General features: G+C 44.4%; 1 protein-coding gene across 2 annotated transcripts in view; it reads left to right on the top strand.

Annotated features, from left to right (window-relative positions):
* The window catches only part of LOC139381914 (collagen alpha-1(XIX) chain-like), a 244,516-nt gene that overhangs the window by 178,324 nt on the left and 52,352 nt on the right, over window positions 1–13,840 (top strand). For both annotated transcript variants that reach the window (XM_071125772.1, XM_071125773.1), the window contains 9 exons: window positions 79–132; window positions 2,159–2,212; window positions 3,013–3,054; window positions 6,922–7,026; window positions 7,314–7,367; window positions 8,591–8,644; window positions 9,051–9,104; window positions 9,437–9,490; window positions 12,403–12,447. In XM_071125772.1, coding sequence (XP_070981873.1) covers window positions 79–132; window positions 2,159–2,212; window positions 3,013–3,054; window positions 6,922–7,026; window positions 7,314–7,367; window positions 8,591–8,644; window positions 9,051–9,104; window positions 9,437–9,490; window positions 12,403–12,447 — 516 coding nt within the window. The remainder of the gene's footprint in view (window positions 1–78; window positions 133–2,158; window positions 2,213–3,012; window positions 3,055–6,921; window positions 7,027–7,313; window positions 7,368–8,590; window positions 8,645–9,050; window positions 9,105–9,436; window positions 9,491–12,402; window positions 12,448–13,840) is intronic.

Below are 13,840 nucleotides of genomic sequence, written 5' to 3'. Positions count from 1 at the left end.
GCAATCCTAATCTGAGAGGCTTTTTAGATACGGGCCCTGATCTCATTAGTGTGTTATGGGGGTTGTCTTCTCTTCTAGGGCCCTCGTGGACCCTCTGGATTCTCAGGCCCTGCTGGGACCCCGGGGAGAGAGGTGAGTGGGATCAAGACCTTCCTTCCTCTCTTCTCATTCATCTCCTCCACTCCCCCTGTCCTCCTCTCTCTGCAGGAAGGGAGACACAGTGATACTTTACATCTGGAGATAAAGAGAAACTGACATTCGAAGGGAAAATGTTGTCTTTCCCTTCTGCATTCTATTCCACTTCCTCACATCTTTTCTCCTCTCCTCTCACTCTTTCTCTCTTCCTCTCCACTCCTCCACTTTTCCTCTCCACACGTCCGCTCTTCCTCTCCTCCGCTCTTCCTCTCCTCCACTCTTCCTCTCCTCCACTCCTCCTCTCTTCCACTCCTCCTCTCCTCCTCTCCTCCACTCCTCTCCTCCACTCCTCCTCTCCTCCACTCCTCCTCTCCTCCTCTCCTCCACTCCTCCTCTCCTCCTCTCCTCCTCTCCTCCACTCCTCCTCTCCTCCTCTCCTCCTCTCCTCCTCTCCTCCACTCCTCCACTCCTCCTCTCCTCCTCTCCTCCACTCTTCCTCTCCACTCCTCCACTTTTCCTCTCCACACGTCCACTCTTCCCCTCCTCCACTCCTCCTCTCCTCCACTCCTCCTCTCTCCCACTCCTCCTCTCCTCCTCTCCTCCACTCTTCCTCTCCTCCACTCCTCCTCTCCTCCTCTCCTCCTCTCCTCCACTCCTCCACTCCTCCTCTCCTCCTCTCCTCCACTCTTCCTCTCCACTCCTCCACTTTTCCTCTCCACACGTCCGCTCTTCCTCTCATCCACTCTTCCCCTCCTCCACTCCTCCTCTCCTCCACTCCTCCTCTCTCCCACTCCTCCTCTCCTCCTCTCCTCCACTCCTCCTCTCATCCGCTCCTCCACTCTTCCTTTTCTCCACTCTTCCTCTCCTCCACTACTCCTCTCCTCCACTCTTCCTCTCCTCCACTCTTCCTCTCCTCCACTACTCCTCTCCTCCACTCTTCCTCTCCTCCACTCTTCCTCTCCTCCACTACTCCTCTCCTCCACTTTTCCTCTCCTCCACTCTACCTCTCCTCCACTACTCCTCTCCTCCACTCTTCCTCTCCTCCACTCCTCCTCTCATCCACTCCTCCTCTCCTCCTCTCCTCCTCTCCTCCACTCCTCCTCTCCTCCACTCCTCCTCTCGTCCACTCCTCTCCTCCACTCCTCCTCTCCTCCTCTCCTCCTCTCCTCCACTCTTCCTCTCCTCCACTCTTCCTCTACTCCTCTCCTCCACTCTTCCTCTCCTCCACTCTTCCTCTCCTCCACTCCTCCTCTCATCCACTCCTCCTCTCCTCCTCTCCTCCTCTCCTCCACTCCTCCTCTCCTCCACTCCTCCTCTCGTCCACTCCTCTCCTCCACTCCTCCTCTCCTCCTCTCCTCCTCTCCTCCACTCTTCCTCTCCTCCACTCTTCCTCTACTCCTCTCCTCCACTCTTCCTCTCCTCCACTCTTCCTCTCCTCCACTACTTCTCTCCTCCTCTCCTCTACTCTCCTCTCCTCCACTCCTCTCCTCTCCTCCACTCCTCTCCTCTCCTCCACTCCTCCTCTCCTCCACTCTTCCTCTCCTCCACTATACCTCTCCTCCACTCCTCTCTCCACTCTTCCTCTCCTCCACTCTTCCTCTCCTCCTCTCCTCAACGCTTCCTTTTCTCCACTCTTCCTCTCCTCCTCTCCTCCTCTCCTCCTTCTCCTCCTCTCCTCCACTCTTCCTCTCTTCCACTCTTCTTCTCCTCCTTGGTCTGCAGATAAAAAGAGAAACGAATATTCTGATGAAAGATCTGTTTCCTTTATGTCTGCATGAGGAAATAGCAACAATTTCTGGACATATCAGAAACACGCACGCACGCACGCACGCACGCACACACACTCGCACGCACGCACGCACACACACACACACACACACACACACACACACACACACACACACACACACACACACACAGCACCCCATTAGGATGAATGTCAAAGCGTGGGCCAAGGGTGTGAGCGCTGTGTGTTTCCACGCTGTGTTTCCGATGGTGACATCATTATTTCTCTCATTTAAAGGGATCCCCTGGTCGAGAAGGTCCCCCAGGTCCTCCTGGCCCCCCGGGTCAACCAGTAAGTTAACCGCTCATCTCTTTCTCATCTCTCTCTTAGAGATATACTGTGTCAGTGTCACTTGGAGGTGCTAAGCCCACTGTACCATATTTAGGTTAAATGCCTCAAAACCACAGAAAGACAATTATTTTACAGAAAACTGAAATCACAGGAGAAGGTTTGGTTACACTGTACTTGAAGGGGTTATGTATAAGGCATTCATACCACCATAAATACAATCATTGTAACTTAGAGTGTTTCAGCATCATTCATACCACCATAAACACAATCAATGGTAACTTTGAGTGTTTCAGTATCATTCATACCACCATAAACACAATCATTGTAACTTTGAGTGTTTCAGCATCATTCATACCACCATAAACACAATCAATGGTAACTTTGAGTGTTTCAGTATCATTCATACCACCATAAAACAATCATGGTAACTTTGAGTGTTTCAGTATCATTCATACCACCATAAAACAATCATGGTAACTTTGAGTGTTTCAGCATCATTCATACCACCATAAAACAATCATGGTAACTTAGTGTTTCAGCATCATTCATACCACCATAAAAACAATCATGGTAACTTTGAGTGTTTCAGTATCAGTCATACCACCATAAAGCAATCATGGTAACTTTGAGTGTTTCAGCATCATTCATAAGAGTTCAAGCTTCGAGTGATGCTAAGATAATTATGACAGGTTCATTCAACTATGATCTGACTGAAAAAGATCACAAAAATATGAATTGACATTTCTTTACATCTATAGTCATTATACAAAATGTATGATGACAATTTGTCTTTCCAACAGACTGCCTTGCCAATTGTCGGAGATATGAGCTCTTTACTCAAGGTACTGGACTGTTTCATGTATTACCGTTGTGTCGTATGATTATTCCCACCAATTGTCATTCCAACATTATTCAGTGTGGTACATAAATTAAACATTCTTTTTTTAATTGACAAGATTCATGGAAGATATTTTTGCTATTACCTTGAAGTGCCCACATGTAGATCCACATTGACTGAGGGTGTAGAAACAGGTTATAATTTAGCCTGCTTTAATTGCATCAGTTACTATGATTGCACAGTTGCCCACAGTGGTGTATTTCATACTTTAAGACCTCACAGTTGTAATACAACAACAAACTTTTAATGTTGATATTTTGATGTGATATTTTCACCAGTACTAAACCTATCAGGGTGATGTTACGGAATTAGTAACAGAAGCTCAGGAGCGCCTCCATCAGGTGGTGGTGGCGAACTGCAGCTAGAAATTCAAGGAATTGGAAATCCACTATGGAAATGCATTATTATATTCAACAGAAATCCTTGAAATGTCCTAAGAAGAAGGCTGTTGTTGAATACATCCCTCCTGGAGTACACAGGGAATGTGTCCAAAATGGTACCCTATTCCCTACACTGTGAACTACTTTTGACCAGAGAGCTATGGCTGGGCTCTTGTCAACAGCAGTCCACTATATAGGGAATAGGGCTCTGGTCAACAGTAGTTTATAATATAGGGAATATGGATCTTGTCAACTGTATTCCACTATATAGGGAATAGGGCTCTTGTCAACAGTAGTGCACTATATAGGGAATAGGGCTTTCTGTTGTCAGTTGTTTGTTCTCACAGCTACCTTGTTGCTATGTATTTAAGGGACAATACTTCTCCTTTTCCTTCTATCTCTCCAACACTCCCACGCCTTGTTGATGTATCTGTACAATGTACACTCTTCTTTCTCTGTCTGTCTCTTCTCTCTCTCTGTCTGTCTCTTCTCTCTGTCCATCTATCTCTCCAACACTCCCACGCCTTGTTGATGATTCTGTACAATGTACACTCTTCTCTCTCTCTGTCTGTCTCTTCTCTCTCTCCATCTGTCTCTTCTCTCTTTGCATCTGTCTCTTCTCTCTGTCTCTTCTCTCTGTCCATCTGTCTCTTCTCTCTACATCTCTCTTCTCTCTGTCTGTCTCTTCTCTCTGTCCATCTGTCTCTTCTCTCTTCTCTCTCTGTCTCTCTTCTCTCTCTCCGTCTGTCTCTTCTCTCTCTCCATCTGTCTCTTCTCTCTCTCCGTCTGTCTCTTCTCTCTCTCTGTCTGTCTCTTCTCTCTCTCCGTCTGTCTTCTCTCTCTTCTCTGTGTTTGTGTGATTACTGTTCGGTTGTGATGCTAGTCCCTCTCAGCCAGCCAAGATGAATGCACATCCATGCATTCATCCCTCTCTTCTCAGTCAGAGAAGAAATTATGTGTATTTAAAACAGGATTGTGTCTGTTGAGAGAGGATTGTGTTAAAACAGGATTATGAGAGAGAGAGAGAGAGAGAGAGAGAGAGAGAGAGAGAGAGAGAGAGAGAGAGAGAGAGAGAGAGAGAGAGAGAGAGAGAGAGGGGGGGGGGGGGGGGGGGGATTTTATTCTACCAGACCAAAGATAGGAAGCCCAGTTAAATGAATAAAGTTTCCAAGCTTTTAGCTGTTCATAGCAGATTGACATTTATTGTCATGAATCTTGTCCTGGAGGCAGAACTGAGCAATTTCTAGATTGGCCAGCTGCAAAGTCAAAATTGGCTATGTTGCTTTTTGGTCTTAGTTTAGGTTTATTAGTGTGGTTAAGACTAAAGTTAGATTTTACGACTTTGTGGCTGTGCTAGCTAGTGACCACTCTGCAGAACTGCCTCCAGAACAAGATTCATGACAAAGAAATGCTAACCTGCCTGTTTAAAGGGCTTTTTTGACAATGTGCTGCTGGCTTGACTGCGTCATTCAACTTGATGAGCTGAATGACAATCCTCCCCAAGAATAGCTTTTCTCCGTTTCTTCACTTTAATTGACAGAGTTTGGTCACTTTACAGCCGATGGTATTTGATATTTCACACTGAAAGGAGCACTTAACTGAATTGGACCTTTTTATTTCAAGACACTTCGCTCAAGTCTCTCTCAGAAAAAAAGATTTGTACTTCCATAAAGTTAGATGAAATATCTCCCCACTGCTCTTCTCTGATGAGTCTAAATGCCAGTGACACTAAGGGTCATACAGTCTTCATGCTGTATAAACAGAACTGATATCCGTCTACAGATAAATGGTTGGAAGTGGAACGTATTCATGTGTTCTTCATTTGAGGCTGCTGAGGGGAGGGCAGCTCATAGTAATGGCTGGAACGGCATCAAACACATGGAAACCATTCCACCTATTCCACTCCAGTCATTACCACGAGCCCGTCCTCCCTAATTCAGGTGCCACCAACCTCCTGTGGTGTTCTTCTACTGAATGTACACTGAGTAGACAAAACATTAAGAACACCTGCTCTTTCCATGTCATAGACTGACCAGGTGAATCCAGGTGAAAGCTATGATCCCTTGTTAAATCCACTTCAATCAGTGTAGATGAAGGGGAGGAGACAGGTTAAAGAAGGATTTTTAAGCCTTAAGACAATTGAGACATGGATTGTGTATGTGTGTCAGTCAGAGGGTAAATGGGCAAGACAAAAGATTTAAGTGCCTTTGAACGGGGTATGGTAGTAGGTGCCAGGTGCACCGGTTTGTGTCAAGAACTGCAATGCTGCTGGGCTTTTCATTCTCAACAGTTTCCCGTGTGTATCAAGAATGGTCCACCAGCCAAAGGACATCCACCCAATTTGACAAAACTGTGGAATGCTTTCGACACCTTGTAGAGTCCATGCCCCAACGTATTTAGGTTGTTCTGATTGCAAAGGGGGAGGTGCAACTCAATATTAGGAGGATGTCCTTAATGTTTTGTACACTCAGTGTATAATCATAGCATTGTTCTATGAAGTAAGTGCCTCTGGGTAACTGATACAGTTTAACATAATTATCTTCAGCAGAGTACAGAATGTCTGCTGCTGTAGAGGAAGTACACTTCAACAACTCCACAGTGTCAGAGTACAGAATGTCTGCTGCTGTAGAGGAAGTACACTTCAACAACTCCACAGTGTCAGAGTACAGAATGTCTGCTGCTGTAGAGGAAGTACACTCCAGACAGGGCTGATTTCCCAGACAGGGCTGATTTCCCAGACAGGGCTGATTTCCCAGACAGGGCTGATTTACCAGACAAGGCTGATTTCCCAGACAGGGCTGATTTCCCAGACAAGGCTGATTTCCCAGACAGGGCTGATTTCCCAGACAGGGCTGATTTCCCAGACAAGGCTGATTTCCCAGACAGGGCTGATTTCCCAGACAAGGCTGATTTCCTAGACAGGGCTGATTTCCCAGACAGGGCTGATTTCCCAGACAGGGCTGATTTCCCAGACAGGGCTGATTCCCCAGACAGGGCTGATTTCCCAGACAAGGCTGATTTCTCAGACAGGGCTGATTTCCCAGACAGGGCTGATTTCTCAGACAGGGCTGATTTCCCAGACAGGGCTGATTTCCCAGACACAGATTAAGCCTAACTTTTTGAATGTAAATAAATGTTACTCAGTGAATCCTGAACTGGATGGGAGACTGTGATATTTCTAATGATCCCCTACATGTCCCAGTCAGTTAGAGAGTGGGTGGGAAATAGGACAATGTCTGGTTCTCAGTCACATTAACTTCAATGTTGTGGAAACATTGAGAGAACGTTAAGACAGCTCCCCTGCTCTTCGACCCAGGGGAGATGGAATACAAACAAAAGGAGCACTGTATTTCCCTGCTGTGACTCAGTGAGATGACAGATATCTGGTCTGTATGACCGTACCTCTCCCCCCTCCCGCTGTGTGTTGGCAGAATGCCTGCACCGTGTGCCAGACCAGAGTGCCAGGTCTGCCTGGGCAGAAGGGCGAGCAGGGAACCCATGGAGCGACAGGAGTGCAAGGCATGGTGGGAGAAAAGGTGAGTGTCTCGTTATCTTTACTCTGTGTGTGTGTGTGTGTGTGTGTGTGTGTGTGTGTGTGTGTGTGTGTGTGTGTGTGTGTGTGTGTGGGTGGGTGGGTGGGTGGGTGGGTGGGTGGGTGGGTGGGTGGGTGGGTCGCCCGCCCGCCCGCCCGCCCGCCCGCCCGCCCGCCCAGAAGTGTGAGAGTGGAACCCTTGGGGACAGATTGTGTGGTTTTGTGTGTGTGTCTTTCTCTGTGCATGTGTTCTTGCGTGCATTGATTTGCGTGTGTGTCCATCCTAAACAGGGGGATCCAGGAGTGCGAGGACCTCTCGGTAATCCAGGGAAAGAAGGTCCAAAGGTAGGAAACAACGTGTCATCCTGATTATAATGCATGTGTTCTAAATGGCAGCCTATTCCCTATAATAATGGATGTGTTCTAAATGGCAGACTATTCACTATTATAATGGATGTGTTCTAAATGGCAGCCTATTCCCTATTATAATGGATGTGTTCTAAATGGCAGCCTATTCCCTATTATAATGGATGTGTTCTAAATGGCAGCCTATTCCCTATTATAATGGATGTGTTCTAAATGGCAGCCTATTCCCTATTATAATGGATGTGTTCTAAATGGCAGCCTGTTCCCTATTATAATGGATTTGTTCTAAATGGCAGCCTATTCCCTATTATAATGGATGTGTTCTAAATGGCAGCCTATTCCCTACATAGTGCACTATAACCCCTGGTGAAAAGTAGTGCCCTGTGTAAAGGATTAGGACACAGTCAATTTGGGACACAGTCAATGTATACAGAATTACTTTCCACCTTACAAATACTCCACTCACTCCATTCATTGCCAATCTCAGCATGACAAAGTGAATTAGAAAAGATGATAGGTGTAATAGTATTTAGACTGGTGCATAACATCGCTGGGGACTACACTTCTTCTCCAGGTCATTATTTAACATGGTTCTATCCCTTGTTGCTATTCATTTCCAGTTGAATTGTTTTCATAATACTTCCTACGAATAAATACCCTCTTCGTAATGCATTGTGAGGGCATTTATAATGCCTTATAAACAATGCATAATATGCTATAATGTACGACATAGGCTCTCGTAGTTGTTCATATTTCTTTTCATCGGAGAGATTTAGGAAGATTCAGACACCAACCGTTGAACCAAAGATTCAGACATTTACAATGTCAGTCCAGCACATTCGTATCGTCAGAGCTGCTGGCTGCAGACGTGGTTGCCATGGATACACAGCAGTGTCCTGTATTAGTAAAATTACCCAAGCAGTCGCTTCTAATTGGCTCTATTAGAAACAAGAAGTCAAAGTGAAATGTATGACCACCCGTCATGCCGCTGGTTTGAGACTATTAGAAGGTTTGGAGAGAACATACTGTATATTATGGTGGTAGACATTTCTCATTTCACAAGCAGACACATTAAGAAAAGGTTTATACAGAATTCAACTTGATTTGGCCATTTTTGTACTATGTACTGTTGTTGTTACTGTTTACTCATTCACTGTTGTTGTTACTGTTTACTCATTCACTGATGTTGTTTGCTGTTCTAGGGGATGAAAGGAGAGAGAGGATTCCCTGGGCCTAGTGGAGACAAAGGAGACGAGGTGGGTTTCAGACCTGTCCTGGGGCCAATACAGGAATCATATACTTTAACATGCTTGAGTGTGCTTGAAAGTACACTACATCAAATCAAATCTGGAACCGGTGCACCTGGCACCAACGATCATACCACGCTCACAGTCGCTTAGGTCACTAGTTTTACCCTTGTAACATTCAGTCGATCAGTAACAGAATGCCTCAATGCCTCAATGCCTTCTTTATATAGCAAGCCACGGTCACATGACTCATCTTGCCCCATGTACAACAGAATCAATGGAATAGCCCCGAAAATGCAAACGAAGTTAACTCTCTTCTTGTCCTTCTTGCAAACCTACCAGTTAGGCTATCATACACTACCTATTACACAGGAAGTGACAATGATTGTTCTCTGGTGTTTCTTGTCTTTCTCAGGGCTCTCCTGGAGTTCCAGGCATTCTGGGTACAACAGGCCGTACGGGAGCCCCTGTAAGCAAAACAAATCACCAATTTCATTAAATCACCTTTCACATCTATTCATCCCTCGTTGTAATGCATGTGTAGTACTGTGTTGCTGATACAAGAACAATCACTGAGAACACCATGCTCATTGTTTGGTCCCTATTTTCTCTCACCTTGTTTCTATATTTAGTTTGTGACCCAGTTAATTGATGTACCTTGTTTCTATATTTAGTTTGTGACCCAGTTAATTGATGTACTATGTTTTCTAAATTTAGTTTGTGACCCAGTTAATTGATGTACCTTGTTTCTATATTTAGTTTGTGACCCAGTTAATTGATGTACCTTGTCTCTGTTTGCAGGGTGTCATGGGCAGACCTGGGCCAATGGGTCAGCCTGGAACAAAGGGAGATCGGGTAAGAAAGAGACGCTGTGTGTACACGCACTGTATGAATATACAGTCTCTAGTGAAGGTCTACGCACACTTACACAGTCTTCACACTTTGCTACCTTAAAATTACATCTACAAAGGGATTCAATTATATTTGTCCCAAATGTAGTTTCACAGCCTACTCCAAAGTGAAAGAATGATAGATCATTTACCAAATGACTTAGAAACACAAGATGATGATGATTTGATTGTGAATGTTTTCACTTTTACTTGGTGGAAGCACCTTCAGCAGCCATTACAGCTGGGAATCATTCTGAATAAGATTATACCAAGCTTGCACAACTCTTATGACAACATGTGGCCAGTTTATTAGGTACTGGGTCAGATCCCCCTTTGCCTCCAGAACAGAATGAATTCTTTGGGGTATGGAAACATTGCTCAATTGGTATCAAGGGACCTAACATGTGCCAGGAAAACATTCCCCACACAATTACACCACCGTCACCAGCTTGTACCGTTGATACCAGGCAGAATGGGGCCATGGACTCATGCTGCTTATGTCAAATCCTAACTCTGCCATCAGCATGATGCAACAGCAACTGCTGCAATAGCCCATCCGTGAAAAAGACAGACAAGTTGTGTATTCTGAGATGCCGTTCTGCCATCCACTGTTGTACTGCACCGATATTTACCTGTTTGTGGCCCACCTGTTAGCTTGCACGATTATTGTCATTCTCCTTCAGCCTCTCTCATCAACAAGCTGTTTTCGCCCACGGGACTGCCGCTGACCGGGTGTTTATTGTTTGTCGCACCATTCTCAGTAAACCCTAGACACTGACTGTCCTGCGTGAAAAGGCCAGGATGCTGGGCGTTTCTGAGATACTGGAACCGGCTCGCCTGCCGCCGACGATCATACCAAGCTCAAAGTCACTTAGGTCACTGGTTTTGCCCATTGTGACATTCAATTGAACACTAAATGAATGCCTCAAGGCTTGTCTGCCTGCTTTACATAGCAAGCCACGGCCACATGACTCACTGTCTGTAGGAGTGAACCATTTTCATTAACGGGTTGTACCTAATAAACTGGCCACTGAGTGTATATCCATTGCTTTTGTTAAAATTGCTTAAGCTCAGTAAATTTGGTAGGGAATCATTGATGGACAGCAGTATTCAAACATTGTCTTTATTTTTTCAATCAGATTTAAGTCAGGACAGAGACTAAACCACTCAGGAACACTAAACACCTCTTAGAAAGCCATTCTATTGTGTCCTTGGCATAATTTTGCGTGTGTGCAATTGTCCCACAGAAAAATGTAACTCTATCCCAGGGTTAGGTATTCAGAAGGCAGAGTTTCCTCTAACTTTTTACCTGGGCTTTATTCCTTTCATATTTCTTTATATCCTGACAGCCTCCCGAGGCCACTACAATACTGGAAAATACAAAGGGATCAAAACCATTGCATTCACTCCACATTACTGACCCGTATGGTAAAGTGAAGGAAGCCTGTGTTAAAAAAATCCGCTCCAAATCATTGATTCTGTTTGCAACAATACCATTAAGTAATACTGCAAGACAACACAGCAAAGCCATTATGTTTTTAGCCTAAAATAAAAACTACAGGTTTGGGTCAAATCCAATACAACATAACACAAAGTCAACCCTCTGTATTTTCAACTTTTGTGGTTGGCAGCATCATGTTATGGGTATGCTTGTCATCTCCAGGGACTGGGGAGTTTGTCAGGATCAAGCAATGGGAATTATATTGCCCTAAGAGTTGTGCAAAGGTGGTAGAATCTTATTCAAAATGATTCACAGCTGTAATGGCTGTCAAAAGGTGCTTCCGCCAAGTATTAACTTTGAGGTGTGAAGACACACAATCAAGACATCTTTGTTTTTTTTTGTTTTCTTTATTAATTAGAACATTTTATATACATTTCTTTCACTTTGAAGATGTGGAGTAGGTTGTGTAGACCTGTAGAAAAAAATATCTAATTCAATCCATTTTTACATTTAATTTTAAGGGGGGTGAAATGCCATTGCTGTACAGACTTTCACTAGGCACTGTACTGTACATGTCTGCTTTATGTTCTAAATATAGGCAGTTAGTACATACAGGGTCATGTTTTATTCAAGCATGTGGCCTGACATGCCAAGAGATGTTCTGATAGTCTAAGATGAAAACAATGCCCTACGTCTTATTTAGTGCTATCTCGAAGAGCATCAATAATGGGTTATTGTAATACTCAGGAATCATGTTATTTTCTTAAAAAGCACATAATTCCTTATGGGTTTCTCTTCAGTTTTGTTGTTGAAAGAATGCCATGGGCCTAGTCTTGTCAGTGGATTGGGGTGGCGTGCTGTATGCCAATTCAGTAGCCTTGCAAGAGGCTTGTGCAGCCAGAACAGCTCATAGGATCTCCTGTTTCTGTAGCGTGAGGCAGGTTGATGTACCAGTACACCCCTTGTACAGGACACTAGTTTATCGCAGGGCCTTACCCCCAATCTATCTCAAATTCAACAGAGCTAGTATGTCCCTCTTCTCAAATACTGTACCTCTGCAATAGACTTGTATTATCAGCCATGCCATGTCCCAAATATTAGGATTGTCACTGTCTCTAATGTGTGGGTAAATAAGGGTAAAGAGGTATTCTTAGATTATTGGGATCTTAACTGGAGAAACGTGTTCCCCAGTGACTGACTGGAAAGCATTATCCCTCTCATGGTTTGTTCTGTGTGTGTGTGTGTGTGTGTGTGTGTGTGTGTGTGTGTGTGTGTGTGTGTGTGTGTGTGTGTGTGTGTGTGTGTGTGTGTGTGTGTGTGTGTGTGTGTGTGTGTGTGTGTGTGTGTGTGTGTGTGTGTGTGTGTGTGTGTGTGTGTGTGTGTGTGTCCGTGTGTGTGTGTGTCCGTGTGTGTGTGTGTGTCCGTGTCCCCTACAGGGAAGTGAAGGATCCCCTGGAAGGCCAGGACTACCAGGCCCCCCAGTAAGTTATCCAGAGCATCACTGAGATCTCTGTGTGTGTGCGTGTACAGAGAGTGTGTGTGTTGTTGAGTCATTGGTGAGATGTGTCAACAGTTTTCATGCCTATGAATGATGACACCAGTTCAAGGTACCATAGCCAATTACTAGTGTCCTTTTGAATGGCTGGTCACACAACACATCATTTAAAAGGACAGTGAGATTGACTTACTACTTTGAAGGACATCATGTTTTCTTCCGTCTATTTGAGATAATGTTTTTCCTGTTCTTTCTTCCTTCCTGGAAATCAAATCAAGTACAATTTTATTGGTCACCAACACATATTTAGCAGATGTTATTGTGGGTGTAGCGAAATGCTTGTGTTCCTAGTTCCAACAGTGCAGTAGTATCTAACAGTGCAGTAGTATCTAACAGTGCAGTAGTGTCAACAGTGCAGTAGTGACTAACAGTGCAGTAGTGTCTAACAGTAGTATCTAACAGTGCAGTAGTATCTAACAGTGCAGTAGTGTCAACAGTGCAGTAGTGTCAACAGTGCAGTAGTGACTAACAGTGCAGTAGTGACTAACAGTGCAGTAGTATCTAACAGTGCAGTAGTATCTAACAGTGCAGTAGTATCTAACAGTGCAGTAGTGTCTAACAGTGCAGTAGTATCTAACGGTGCAGTAGTATCTAACAGTGCAGTGGTGTCTAACAGTGCAGTAGTATCTAACAGTGCAGTAGTGTCTAACAGTGCAGTAGTATCTAACAGTGCAGTAGTATCTAACAGTGCAGTAGTGTCTAACAGTGCAGTAGTATCTAACGGTGCAGTAGTATCTAACTGTGCAGTAGTGTCTAACAGTGCAGTAGTATCTAACAGTGCAGTAGTGTCTAACAGTGCAGTAGTATCTAACAGTGCAGTAGTGTCTAACAGTGCAGTAGTATCTAACGGTGCAGTAGTATCTAACTGTGCAGTAGTGTCTAACAGTGCAGTAGTATCTAACGGTGCAGTAGTATCTAACAGTGCAGTAGTATCTAAAAGTGATTCACAAAATATACACAAATCTAAAAGTAAAAGAATGGAATTAAGAAATACATTAATATTAGATTGAGCAATATTGGAGTGGCATTGACTAAAATACAGTAGAATATAATACAGTATATAGATATGAGATGAGTAAAACCAGTATTAAAGTGACTAGTGTTCCATTATTAAAGTGACTAGTGATTCCATTATTAAAGTGGCCAGTGATTCCATGTCTATGTATATATGTCAGCAGCCTCTGCAGGGTTGAGGTACCGGGTGGAAGCCGGCTAGTGATGGCTGTTTAACAGTCTGATGGCCTTGGGATAGAAGCTGTTATTCAGTCTCTCGGTCCCAGCTTTGGAGGGCAGGTAGAAATGTTATTGAGTCACCATGT

Source organism: Oncorhynchus clarkii, chromosome 23 (genome assembly GCF_045791955.1).
Source record: "Oncorhynchus clarkii lewisi isolate Uvic-CL-2024 chromosome 23, UVic_Ocla_1.0, whole genome shotgun sequence".
Classification (NCBI taxonomy): domain Eukaryota; kingdom Metazoa; phylum Chordata; class Actinopteri; order Salmoniformes; family Salmonidae; genus Oncorhynchus; species Oncorhynchus clarkii.
This window is presented reverse-complemented; position numbering and strand designations above follow the sequence as displayed.